Raw genomic sequence first — 14089 nt, 5'->3', positions numbered from 1 at the left:
GGATAGGCCAGAATTAGAATCAGTACGGATTCTGGTTATGACTTTGGTGCTGTGGAGGCAAGCTTGTGTGAGGGCTTGAGGGCCTGGTGGGTGATACTTTGAGTAAGAGTGGTGTGCCATGGCCCCTTGGCATGACATGTGGCAAGTCACACGCAAGGCTTGGTGGGCATGGTGGCTACCACAGGCAAGGCATTGTGTTTGGGACTATGGCCTAGCTGTGCATACATTAAAGCACAGGTATACCATGGGTGGACACTCACTAGTTGAAGCAGTATAAGAATGTTTCTCTTGAATGTTTGGTTACTGATAGGGCCATGTTCAGCGGAAGACACTAGCATGATGCATTGTTGGTGAGACAGAGGTTTAAGGTTGTGTATGTTACTAGCACCAATTATACATTAGTGCACACAATCTTGAACGAGTGAGCTATCCCGTGTTTTGCATGCAGGTGTGTCTATTCTTCGAAAGACTTGGGTTCGATCTGCCTTGGATGTGTCTATACGGTGCTAACCACTAGCATACGTGAGGCGACAATGGTGGCATTACATGGGCTAAAGTACCATAGGAGTAGCCAATCTTTGGTATGTTTTGTGTGGAGCAAGGGTGCTCCATGGCCTGTTCGAATATGCTTTGACAGGGAACCCAAGGTGCAAGCATAAGTGAGTGCTTGTGCTAAGTTGCAGTGATGCATATCTAGAGTGAAGAGAAAGCATTCCTAATGTCAGTAATGCATACTGCCCTCCGATTACTACTGTGAAAGCTCCAATGAACCTCTCTAGTCTTCTATTCTGTTGCATACCATTGACAGTGTTCCCTATAGTCCTTGTTGCAAGCCTCGGCTCTGCTTCATGGGGGCTTAATGATTGCACGTGCCTTGACAACCTTTTTTTCCCCAAAACTCATCACATACGCCCAACCTGCTTCTTTAATTTGAATGTTGAAACTCCCATCAGAGATAATAATTGAATGATCCATAGAAGATAAAGCTAGTACATCCATTAGCAGAGGGTGAGACGAGTAAACAACAGGTTCAAGTAAAGGCATGGAAAGTAATTTTAGATCATTCATCCATGTAGTAATGTTATCGTAAGAGCAATGAGGTCTGGTTTCCCATGCTAAATATAACACAATCTTCCTAAAAGGCCACAAGAAATAAGTACTAATAGAATATCAAAAAGTCTCTCCTAGGGATGGAAGGATTAGTGAGTATACAATGAAGAAGACAGGTGATGTTTCGAACCCTTAAAGTTTTCGGTCCAGAGGTCTTGCAGTCCAAATCCTTTTAGAGAAAGCACATGACATGAATGCCAATCTGATTCTAGTTCAATGACCTCAAATCCCATACCCAAGGTCATATTGTCCACTCTTAAATCTCTTAGTCGAGTGAGTTTACACCAAGTACCTCAACCACAAACCCAAGGTCATAATGTCATATGATCCATCCTTCTCAAGAGTCGATCAACTCAATCCAGGGTTTTAAAATACGGAGTCGTCTGGTCCAATTCCAGAAGCAATCAGATTCCTCCTGAACCCCAGAAAACCTCCATGAATCGCCTGCTCTAGGATCGTTCCGATTATTTTTCAAAACCATCATAAATCACTGAAGCATTCAGACTTTCTCAATCACCATTCCTAATGATTGGCCATATACTTTTGTTATGATTGTAAACCTTCGATAATTACTTTTTTTTGTATGAAACTTTTAGCAATTACTATAAGGAAAATGGTTTGGAAGCCACTTTAAACATTCAATCATTTTAACAGACACAAACACAGGAGATAAGTGTTTCAAACTACCTTTTGCAATGATAATAGAAGACTTTATGCAGGCATTATGATAGAAAAGAAAGGGGTTGGGGGCACAGTTACACCTATTAGTTCATTGCTTTGCTTGCCATGAGACTTGCATTTTTATGAAATTGTCACATTTAAAAGAAGGTATGAGATTGGCTGAGTGGCTCTGGCTGGATAACTCAACTAATTCTGCCATGTGGAAGGATGATGTAGCAATTCCCACTGTTTGATACCTTAGGAATATCGTGTATTGGCCACATGTCAAATTTTAGTCTCATATTCAACCATTTTCCCTCCCATATAATGACATACCCTCTAATGTGTGTTCATACACCCCCTCTGCGATCCATACACCCATTTGGTAGTTCATAGATTTTCCAATGCTTTGTTTTGCCACTTGACAAACTCTATTTCGGCATCTAGGCAAAGGGTCTTAGGGTCTACATGTCCACCAAATTTTAACACACTTTGACATGCCACATGGCAGAATTTAGAGAGCCACATAACCAAGCTTAGGTGGGTGGGCCAGCCAGCCAACCTTTGCCCTTAGATGAAAAAAAAGAAAGAGTTCCCAAAACTTCAACATCCCTTTCCCCAAGTTAAGAGATGACACCTTTGCCATAATTCCACATCAACCCATCGTTACAACCTGCCAAGTAAAAACTAATCTGCTGCCCATCATCGAAAGCTAGTGAAAATTCCTCAATCATTTTCTCCTTGACGGATCCCGGCTAAGGCCATGCTTCTTCAGGGTCTTAATGTAATTCCTCATTAGGGTAAACTTATTGCTTCCAAGATGGTACAAATAATCCCATGTATAGATACCTGTTTTATGCAAGTCATCGAAAACTATTCTGCTTGAACCCAACACCATCACAATTACAAGACAAAAACGATTGTTAGAACATGTGAATTAGAGGTAAAGAACAATAACACTAAGCAGGTTTTGGAGTACCTCACTCCATAGTTTCCTACAGCTTCTGCAGACATGATCCCCACATGACGTCGCCCAAATATTACCTGATTCAAGAAATAGACCATGATTGGCATCTAAACAATACGTCGAGGATTATAAAATCACTTTCAGTCATTGTGGAGGTGTATCTGTGTAAAGGGTCAATTTTTATGTGATACAAATTTAAAGAAGGAGAAAAGGGGGTGTGGGGTCAGCACTAATAAATAGTATTGGCTTTAATGTAAAAAGGCATTAGTGGTTATGAGGCAATTATCAAACATCATTTATGAGGCATTGACGGTTGAGCTCCTAAGAAAGAACTGCACATTTTATGTGCCTTGCACCATAACCAAGTCTTGAAGCTTTTGATCTCAAGCTTGGCTAGCTAAAATACAAAATGGAAACAGTGATATACTACATTGAAATAGATGAACTTTAAAAAGAAAAAGTGTCCATGGTACTTCTTAAAAGAGGCTAGGCCCAATGTAAAAAAGTTGATATTCATTCAATGCAACAGAAATGTTGAAACGACATAACTAAAAACAAAAAGCACAAAAAAAGAAGTTGAGGAATGACCCTTGAAAGTAAGATACGTTTGACCCATTGGATGATTCAAACTACCTGATCTATTACTCTGATCTCAGTGGTCAAAGAAATCAGTTAAGGTGAGGATTTAAATCTCGGTATTGCAGGCTGGCCCAATGATACTAGCCAATGTTTGAGGGAATATCAGTGATATTGACCAGTATGGGCTGGATTGGTCAGTTTCGCCCGATCCGATCCTGAGACTTAGAACCTCAGTAAATGGAGAGAGAGAGAGAGAGTTGGGATGACCTGATATGCCTCATTTTTTTGCTGCCTTGATGTTAGCATTTCTCTTGGTACCCTCTCCATACAAATAATAAGAAAGGAAATCCCCAAAGAATAAGCATAAAATAGACTGCACAGTTAAAATTGGAGGTTGTTCAAATGGTTACCTTTTCACCTCCCACAGACCTAATTTTGCTGTCAGCAGCAGGGCTATGTGTTCTAAGAAACTCAGCCGACAGATTGAATGCACTCGTATCAGCAAATTCCACCTTCACCTAAAATTAAGGGTTGGTGCAAGACAGATGTGAGAAATTAATCATACATCCTGACCACAATAAGGGGAGTGCTTCCAAGACTAGATTTGATCTCCTCTTTTCCTTCTAATACTAATATCTACCTCAAGCAATATGGAAGACGGAAAAGTAAAATCAAAATTTGAGCAAGAAGAAACTTATGAGCTGTTCAAATACACAAGTAACTGGCGCTACCACCAGTCCAGCACCGGGTGGGGGAGAAGAAGAAAGAAAGAAAGAGGAAGAAAATAAAATTCTTGTATCTCCATTCAAGTGGAGGGAGGGGTCCAAATTATTCCCTAATCCTTCAATCCTTCTTTCCATAATCTAGTTTCCAAGATTTCTTTGAAACTATGTCACTAATTCAAATTGCTCCATCTTCCTGTAAGTCTAGAATACTGCTGCCAACATCTAAATATCACTTTGTGGGCCTTGGCGAGTAATCCAGTGTATTTCCATGAGATAATTAGTATCCTCACCAAAGCACTGGAGTTAGAGATGGTAAGCAGCAGTTGCTATTGTTAGTTGAAAATCAGATTATTCACTCGTAATTATTTTACAGTCTTCCCCCTTCCCACCCCCAACCACCAGAACTTGGTAGTTTTTGGCAACTAATTATCAATAATTATCAATTTACAGTTCTGTGAGCATTGCTTAGAGAACACAGAGAATAGAAAAGAAAAGAACACCTTTGTGTCTTGAATTATTAATTTAGCTCGTTGAACTTAATTAAAATGGGATTCTTTGAATGCATTTATAAACAATGTGATTAAACAAGGGAAGTGGGATTTTGAGGGAGACACTAATACGATGTGGAACAAGATGAGAACTTGCCTTTAGAAGGTTGCTAAAGAGGCCCTAGGGGAGTCAAAAGGTAAACGTCATGCCCCTAGGGAGACTTGGTGGTGGGATGATGAGGTCCAAACAATCATTAAGGCTAAGAAAGCAGTTTTAAGACATGGCAAAGGACTAAAGAGGTAGAGGATCTAAAAAGGTATAAATTGCCAGAAACGAAGCTAAGAAGATTGTGGGGAAAGCAAGAGCGAAGAAATATGAAGATTTTAATCTGAACACTAAGGAAGGAGAAAAAGCTATTTATAAGATAGCTAAAATGAGAGAAAGGAAGAGCAGAGATTTCAACCACGTTAGATGTATTAAAAGTGATGATGGTAGAGTACCAGTAAGGGATGAGGACATTAAAGAGAGATGGACGGCATATTTTTACAGCCTACTTAATGAAGACTTTTTGGTAATAGGGCTCCGGAAGGCTGTATTACTCATCCTTACACCATATTACATAGATACAACAACGACGACAACAACTCAGTCTTATCCCAACATCACATTACGTAGATATATACGCAAAATTAGGGTGTTTGAGGTCAGAGAAACTTTAAGAAAGATGAAAGTAGGTAAGGAGGCCCAGAAGAGGTCCCAATAGAAGTGTGGAAGAGCATAGGGATTTGTGGTTTATCTTGGCTAACCAGGCTGATAAACAAGATTATGAGCTCAAAGAAAATGCCAAACGAATGGGGGGGGGGGGGGGGGAGCATTGTGGTTCCGATCTACAAAATAAAGATGATATTCAAAGCTGCAATAGCTATAGAGGCATAAAGCTAATGAGTCTTACGACGAAGTTATTGGAGAGGGTTATTGAAAATCACCTAAGAAAGGAAACTAACATCTTGGAAAACCAATTTGGTTTTATGCCAGGAAGATCCATGATGGAAGCTATTTTCCTACTTAGGAGTCTCATGGAAAGATATAAAGAGGGCAGGAAGGATCTCCATGTGGTTTTTATAGACTTAGAAAAAGCCTACGACAGAGTTACTAGAGAGTTAATTTGGCAAATACTGGAAAAGAGAACAGTATCATGTAGATATGTGGACATTATTAAAGATATGATGGTGTATTAACTAGCGTAAGAACTGTGGGGGGGGGGTCAAGCAAGTAAATCCCCCATTACAGTTGGGTTACACCAAGTAATGTAGTCCTAGATTGGTAGATAATCCAACTAGGAGTCAATAACCAGGATTTGCTATGAACTGGTAAATCGGGTAGGCCAAAATTGAGATTTTTGGTCAAATTAGGGTTGGGGTTTGATGGTAGGGTTAGGCTAAGTTGATGTAGGGGAGTCTATCAGTGAATGTTACGTTAAGTTTTAATGGGGGAAGTGTGCTGAATTGAATTGGCAGCAAGTTAGAGTCAGGGTTTCGGGTTTTTGAAAAGAGGGAAGTGAGAGAATCTAGGGTTTAAGGTGGTCTGCTAGGGCTACAACCAGAATCGAGTTTCCCAATGGGAGTGAGGAATATTTGATCCAAATTAGTTATGGTGGAATCACAGAATTAGAAGGTAGAAGAATGAAATATAGAAACTTAGGGATTCAGACAAACCAGTCACCAATTGAATATCAGATCTGGAATGAGAAGAGAAGAAAATGCTTGCAGGCTGTGCTCCAAACCCAGATTCAATAACTTGAAATAGAATTCAGAAGTTGCAGCAGTAGGAACTTGAAGAGCAGGCAGATCGAGCTTCAATGGAGAAAACCCAAATCCCAACAGAGCTGTGGTTTGATTTTTTCAAGCAGTGATCGATTGGCCTCCTTGAATAGCTGAAGTTAGTCTTCAGATTTGTTATTAATACTCTTGAACCAGCAGAGAAATTCCAGTAATAAGATTGATGGTTCAAGAGATCGAATAGGGCAGAACTGAGGTTGTTGAAGAATTTGATAGAAAGGGATGGGGAATAGAATAGATATCTCAGGATTCAACAATGCTACAAGCAAACTTTGTATTCATTCAATCGTGGGCTCAACTGAGCAATTACAACTATATTTATAGACATAATGGCTGAATATAGAAACTAAAAATCAAACTCAAACTAGGACTCATAGTAGAACTAGGATTCAAACTAAAACTAGGATTCCCAACTAGGATTCAAAGCTAAATCCCAATTAGGATTACAACACCCAATAGAACTCAATAAAAGACTGAATAGAAATTAAATAAACTCCAAACCTAATCCCACGATTTAGTGCTGTACACCTACACTACTGCTGGTGTTGGGAAGAATCCCTACACCTCTGGCTGGTTTTAGACAGCCAATTTACATCACCAAGGGTCAGCATTAAGCCCTTATTTGGTTGTGCTTATCATAGATGATTTAACTAGAGACATACAAGATGAAGTTCTTTAGTGTATGCTTTTTGTTGATATTGTTCTAATGGATGAGACAAAGACAGGGATTAATGCCAAGTTGGAGTTATGGAGATCTACCTTGGAATCAAAAGGTCTTAAGATAAGTAGAACAAACACAGAGTATATAGTGTGTAACTTTAGCCACACTAGAACGGTTAATGGGAGAATATTGTTGAGAAGGAGATCACACGAAGTGACTATTTTAGATATTTGGGCTCAATTATACATAAAGAAGGTGATATAGAGGATGATGCTGCCCAAAGGATTAAAATAGGATGTATGAAGTGGAGAGATGCGTCTAGAGTGCTACGTGATCGGCTTCTTTTTTTTTTTTTTTAACCCGAACTTATCTGGGACCCGGGCCAGCCCCTAGCTTTTATTCAGATCCAAAAATTAATCAACGAATACAAGAGGGGGACATACCGCCTTACCTCAGCCCATAGCTAACAGCACTCACTGCCCTCAGAAGGGGAAATCCCACTCCCTATACAAGAGAAAAAAACTGCACATTAAAATCTAAAGACTGGCATTCCTGCCTTGTCCTCTCTAATAATACCTGTGAAGCCCCCACCCGGCAAACTGCCCTGGTGGTACGTGACAGAGATACCCACATCACAAGCGTGCTTAGCCAGCCAGTCTGTTGCTCTGTTGCTTTCGCGAAACGCAAAGGCCACATGAGCATGAGTCATGGAGATCAACTACGTGATCGGCTTATTCCTTTAAAGCTTAAAGAAAATTTTATATGACTGTCATACAACCGGCTATGATGTATGGTGCAAAATGTTGGACAGTTAAAAAGTGCAGTATAGATAAGCTATATTTTGCAGAGATGAGGATGTTGAGATGGATGTGTGGCAAAACTAGGAAGGATAAAATAAGGAATGATCATATTAGAGCTGATTTGGGAGTTGCCCCGATTTAAGATAAACTTTGAGAGAGTCGTCTGAGGTGGCATGGTCATATTCAATGGAGGACTTCGGATGCTACAGTTTGGAGGAGTGGCTTGATTCAGATTGAAGGTACTAAAAAAACTAGGGGCAGGCCTAAAATGACCCTGGGAGAAGTGGTGAGGAAAGACATGCATAGCTTAGGTCTTGTTTCAAGTGTGACCTCGAATAGGGTTGATTGGAGGGCAAAGATCCATGTAGCTGATCCCATTTAGTTAGAACTCGATATTGTTGTTTTGTTCTTTTCTTTCTACTTTTATTTATCTTTTTTTGTTGCAAGGTTCAATGTAGCCTACCACATTTATTTGAGATAAGGCTGAGTTGTTGTTGTTGCACTTAGTTTCCTAGATTTTCCTGAAAGGATGCCACCAGACTCATCTTATGATTAGAACCAAAACATAATAAGAAGATGTCATCTATTAGGACAAGGGGGAAAAATCAACAAATGATTCATGTTTCTTAAGTGACAAAGTAGAAACCCTTAGAGAATAAGTGGTTAAGAGGAACTTACATTCTTAGGGGGAAGAAGCATAAATTTGGTTAGCCGTGGAGGTTGTGTGGAAGTATAAATGCTTTGAAGCGTCCTCTGGAGTGCTGCTAGCATCGTTTGTGACGCAATTGCCACGGATCCCAAACAGACAGCTGGCCAACAATAATATTAGCAGGTATGACTTGAAATTCAACTGGGTAACACCTCAAACTCAGGGGATAACTTCACTGAATTACGAGTCCATGAAATATGTCAAGTGTGTATCAAATTGGTTCGTGGAGATGGTGACAGAAAGAGAGGCAGAGAGATTGCAATGGTAACCCACCAATCAAAGCGAGAAGAGGTACAGGAACCAAGGAAGTTTCAAACGACGTTTCTATTAACAAAATCAAAAGGAGTCTGTATACGGTCTTCACCTATTTTTTTCTTATATAGAGCAGAGTCACGTTGGATTGATCTCTTTGCATCCCCTTCTCCCTCTGTTTACAAACAGAACACAAGATAAAGGTAGTGAACGGTAACTAGTAAACAATGGAACTGGTTAAATGTTCAGAGGGATGGGCTTCAGCAATCAATGGTGCTCCACTGTAGGAACACCGTAGCGTAGCTTAAGCATCAAATTTGAAGCAGCTAAGACCCACATCGATCTTAGTTTCGAAGCAACGGAAGAAACCACACCTTCTCTCGGTCATAACATCGAACACCTGCTTTGCAGTTTTCATTCGACCACATTTCACATATTGCCGCTTCGTTTGTGAGAAAAAAGAAAAGAAAATACAATCTTTCCGAATCACTCGGCTACCCCGCTGGATGTCCGCCTTTGGCAACCAAACATACGAGAGAGGGAGACCATAAGCTCCACTCGGTTCGGTCCAGGTTCGGTCGGTTACTAAGCCAATTCGAAACTAAATAGTTAAGGAATTTCGGTTTCGGTAATGTTTGATCCGATTTCTTATAGGTTTGCAATTAGGCTATTATATGATTTGGTCTGGTCCGATTTCAATTTTTCATGTATACATAACAAAATCAATGGAAAAAATCTGGGTTTTTTTTCTTTTATTTGTTTTCGGTTTCTTATTGAGTTACTATCAGTAAGTCTCAGTTTTTTATCAGGTTTGGTCGTCTTTCCGGTTTTCTGTCTGTGCATTTAGTCGATCCTTTTTTTTTTTCAATTTCTATTGATTCCAAAACTGTAGCGTGAGAGTCCAAAGGGCGTGCAGTGTGGTATTTTAGAACATACTAAAACCCTAGAAGGGATTTGAAAAACCTTTGGATGGTGGGTAATGTAGTCTATGGGTGGAGGGTTAAATTAAAACCTTATAGTCAATTCTTATATTGTTATATTTTTTAAATATCTTTACAAAAATCATTAGGTGAAAGAGACACTAAAGCAGCGTTTTGTATGTATTCTTGGAATGCATTTCAAGTCGATTTTGTTAACTGTTTTTATCGGCCAAGAATGCGAAATCGATCTAAAATGCATTCCAAGAATACATACCAAACATTCAAAATAAATTTAAAATCTGCTTATTTTGTAATTTCCGTTCTTATCTAGTGGATCTAAGAAATTGTCCCTAAAAGAATTTTATTTGGGACATACTTTCAAGTTATCAACTAAGAGATTTCCTACATAAAAAATGGGGGTTGCCACACAAAAATTACATGTTTCATGAAAGCACTCCAAATCTCAAGGACTCTATTAGATGGTCGGTTGAGATTTATGATATTAACTAATGCCCCCACTTTGTTGCGACTTTGCGCTAGGGGTGTCAATAAAGCCCGGCTAGCCCAAACCCGCTTGAACCCGCCTTGAGCCCGGCCCGAACCCGACCCTGATTTTTCAACCCTAAGGACGGGTTTGGGTTTAGTTATAGTCTGGCCCTGGCAGGGTCTGGTCGGGTCAGGGTTTAGATCCCGGGCTTAGCCCGGCCCGGCCCAACCCGACCTTGTATTCATTATAAGTATATAATATTGTATATATATATCTTTTTTTTTTGTCTAATATTTATTTTTATATATAGCCTAACAAAAAAATTAAAAAGCAAAAGACGAAAAAAACCCTAAAGGAACATGGGATTACAGACAAAATCAGGGTCAGGGTCAGGGTCAATCAGGGCCAGGTCGGGACTGGGTTGAGGGTTTCTTGGCCCTGGCAGGGTCGGGTCGGGTCGGGTCAGGGTTTAGGTTAAGGCCTCTAGGGTTGGGTTAGGGTTTAGGGCAGGCTAGGCCCAACCCGACCCATTGACACCCCTACTTTACGCCAATTTGGGTTTACACGGTTTTTTCATTAGTTCGGATTCAGCTTCGACTGTGCGTTTCGTCACACAAAGGAAATGTACTCTGTGGAGCTGTTGGTTTTGGTTCCAGAAGGTCCTCTCTCTTTGTGACTCTCTTGGTGTTTGCATTCACTTCGCTTATCGTGAAAGCAATCAAGCTGCGGATTTTTTGACAAATTTAACTTGTGACTTTTTGGTTGATTCTTCTTTCCACGATTCTCAAGATATCCCACAAGGTTTACGTCGAATTATTAATGAGGGCAAAGCAAGTTCACTGATCTTCAGAATGTAATTATTTTGTCGAGCGGTTTTTTGATCTTGTGATGTGTGAGAGAGCGAGACTCTTTGGGTTGGGGTAAGGCGGGTTATGTTCCCCCCCCCCCTCCTTGTATTTTCCTTTTCAGTTGGTTTTTTAATAAAATTCTAGCGGCTAGCCTGAGACCCAGGTAATATTCGAGTTTAAAAGCATAAAAAAAAAACTTCAGAGGCCATATAGTTTTAGATAACAATCATGTAAAATGAAAATTTCAATGTAATTTTACCTCCTTAGTCCTTACTTTCTTCTACATGAGTTTATTGCAAAACTAATTATAAGAAAAAAAGGATTATTTCACACTATTACAAGATTACAGTGAGTTAATTTCTAGAGAGAAAAAATTTTAAGAATGCAATGGTAAAACACTTGGAATCTTTTAAGTTGCCACACCATTTTCCGCGTGCTTAAGACCAGGAAAAGGTGCCAGGTCAATCACTCTTGAAAGGAAAAGGAAAAAATAAAAGTTTTTCTTTTTTGTAATGAGAGATTTATTCATTCAAACGTGTAGAGCATCTGGAAAAGGATTACAAAGTTTCATATGTGTACTCAAAAAATTTGCATGATAATAACACTTTTTTTTTATAATAACAAGGAAAAAAAATTTCATCTACGGCCACGCATGCATGTGCAATCTGCATTAATGCAGTCAAATTGATATAAAGGTCAATTTAAAAAGACATAAAAGCCCCTGCACCCTTTAGTTGATGGACTTGATCTCCCATGTACGAATACATTCTCCTACTAATAATAACACCTTTTGATAATGACATAATGATATATAAACAAGAGTTAATCCTAAACACAACTTACTATAGTACAAACACGGATCGCGTCCTTGTACAAGTACAGTTCAAGGCCCTTTAGGACCACTCACATGGAATCCATTCTGGGACCCATTGGAGGAGTGGATTCCATGTGGGTGGCCTTAGAGGGCCTTGGACGGTACTTATACGGGACTGGTTCCTATATTTAAATTGGCCAATAGAACCTATTTCTACTTTAAAATAAAAATAAAAAATGTACTAAACCTTTTTAATACCCATGCACATGTAAACGAGTGGGAGGGTTTGTAACTCCATCTGTACTTCATGGTTTTAGCATTCATATATTATTTTGTAGAGTAAAGGGTGTATTGTGTGATGTGGGAAACTTTTTTTTTATATTGAAAGATCAAAAATTGTGACAAATGATATTGTTTGAACATGGTTTCAGAAATTGGAATTGGTCGATCTTGATTCCAAAATCTTGATTTTTGTATGCTCCATTTGATTCGATCTGGAATACTATTGATCTTTATTTTGACCGATGTTTCATTTTTTTAGTCAATAAAATAATAGAAAATCAGTAAAATTGTCCTCTTATAGCAAGATCTACACGTCTTTGCTAGCTTCTTGTTTTGTTTCCTAATTTTCTACAAATCACAAATCAGTCTTGTTTCATTTGTTTCCCAAGGCAATCTATCTCAAAGCCAGATTAAAAAAACATAAGAAATTTTTTAATCCAAAAAATTAGGAGGCAAATCCCCAAATCTCATTGGAAGAAAAGGTATATGACAACATTTTTGTTTTCAAAATAAGTCAACCAAAGATTTTCTATTAGGTTAACAACTTGCTCAAAAGCATTATAACTAAAAAAAATTTCACCAATACTTCATAAATGAAAAACAAAATTTACAGCTATATAAGGATCTCTCTCTACTTCTTGTATTTGAGGAGATGCCAGAATCATATTCTCTACAAAATATAACTGTATACCTTTTCTGGGTGGGGCGGTGTGTGAGGTAAGGGAATCCTAGACTAGATGAGACACATGAGGTCTCGGACTCGAAGCCTTGAAAAATTACATCCTATCAAGAAATCTTTTTTTCTTTTTTGTTTTAGAGGGAGAAGGGTAACTCATTGAATTCTTTGTGTGCCAATGTCCATTTATGTAACAAGAAATTCAAACCCTACGGTTATAAACCCTAAGGGTGTCAATTTGGGATCGGAATCGGGAACCGTCTCGCTAAAACCGGTCTTGGACCGTCCCATTAGTAAATGGGACGGTGCTGTATCTCGATTTTGGTATCGAATGATAAATGGGCGGGACGATTGGGACGGATTCCCAATGGTACCGCATCAAATACCAATTAGGTACCGGATGGTAATGAAACTACTAGTACCGTTTAAAAAAAAAGAGTATATAAGATCTTTTTTTGTAAAAAAAAAGGATATAAGAATTACGACTTATTAGGGTTTCACTAATTGCCTTTTGAATATGGAGGAACAACAGTCAGCAGAGTAGCTGAAGTCTCTCCTCACGGAACCTGCTCAGCTGCTACTCCCTCGACCAACTACATCTACAGGTTCTTCCTTTTGCACAACGGGATTCTTCCATTTTGTAGGACTTCTCTAGATTTTAAAAATGAGAAACTTACTACATGTGATCTTAGGGAGTTTGAAGAAGTAAAACTATGATTTCATAATTTAAGTTGCTTTATAAAAAGCGTAGATAACTTAGATTTCATGATAGTGAAAAATTCCACAACACTAATAAACCCATCTCGTTAGAAACAATTAAACTTCTGCTCCCTTTTTCTACAATGTTTAGAACCGGTTAAGAACCGGTACCGTCCCATCCCGCTAGTTATCGGGACTGGGATCTAGGTTTGGTCTCGTTAACTAAATGGAGCGGTCATGGGATTGGTACTTTTGGTACGGTGCACGACCGTCCCGTCCCAAATACGAGGAACATCCCAATTGACACCCTTAATAAACCCTCCTAATGTCAACCAAACACCTTCCCTTCTTTCCAGACGTAGTAAGGTCCAGGTTGCTCCAAAAACAAGGTTTAAAAACCCAGAATCGGTCATAGAAATAGCCTCTATTGATTCCGATTTAAATCATATTAGAATTCTTCAAAATTGACTCAGAATCAGCCATGACCCTAAAAATTAAAATCGGCCAAAGCCTTGTCATTTGGCATTGCTTAACTTATGTTAGATGAAATGATATATATCGTATATAATAATA

At 39.0% G+C, this 14089-nt stretch overlaps 1 protein-coding gene across 1 annotated transcript; it reads right to left on the bottom strand.

Annotated features, from left to right (window-relative positions):
- Positions 1-2488: 2488 nt before the first annotated feature.
- On the bottom strand, positions 2489-8739 carry LOC122655579. The gene is made up of 4 exons (XM_043849805.1): positions 8508-8739; positions 3727-3834; positions 2750-2814; positions 2489-2648 (listed from the first exon to the last, which is right to left on the bottom strand). The coding sequence occupies exons 1-4, from the start codon at positions 8598-8600 to the stop codon at positions 2501-2503; spliced, it is 414 nt and encodes a 137-aa protein (XP_043705740.1). The 5' UTR covers positions 8601-8739; the 3' UTR covers positions 2489-2500.
- Between the last annotated feature and the right edge of the window lie 5350 nt (positions 8740-14089).

The sequence above is a fragment of the Telopea speciosissima genome, chromosome 3 (genome assembly GCF_018873765.1).
Source record: "Telopea speciosissima isolate NSW1024214 ecotype Mountain lineage chromosome 3, Tspe_v1, whole genome shotgun sequence".
In the NCBI taxonomy this organism is placed as follows: Eukaryota; Viridiplantae; Streptophyta; class Magnoliopsida; order Proteales; family Proteaceae; genus Telopea; species Telopea speciosissima.
Note: the sequence above shows the minus strand (reverse complement) of the source record. Positions and strands in the feature narration are given on the sequence as shown.

Excerpts from the sequence above, each read along its gene's own strand:
- LOC122655579 (XM_043849805.1), bottom strand. The coding sequence starts at position 8,600 with ATGCTAGCAGCACTCCAGAGGACGCTTCAAAGCATTTATACTTCCACA. Across the intron at positions 3,835-8,507 it reads TGCTTCTTCCCCCTAAGAAT|GTGAAGGTGGAATTTGCTGA; the intron begins GTAAGTTCCTCT and ends CCTTAATTTTAG. Across the intron at positions 2,815-3,726 it reads GGTCTGTGGGAGGTGAAAAG|GTAATATTTGGGCGACGTCA; the intron begins GTAACCATTTGA and ends TTCTTGAATCAG.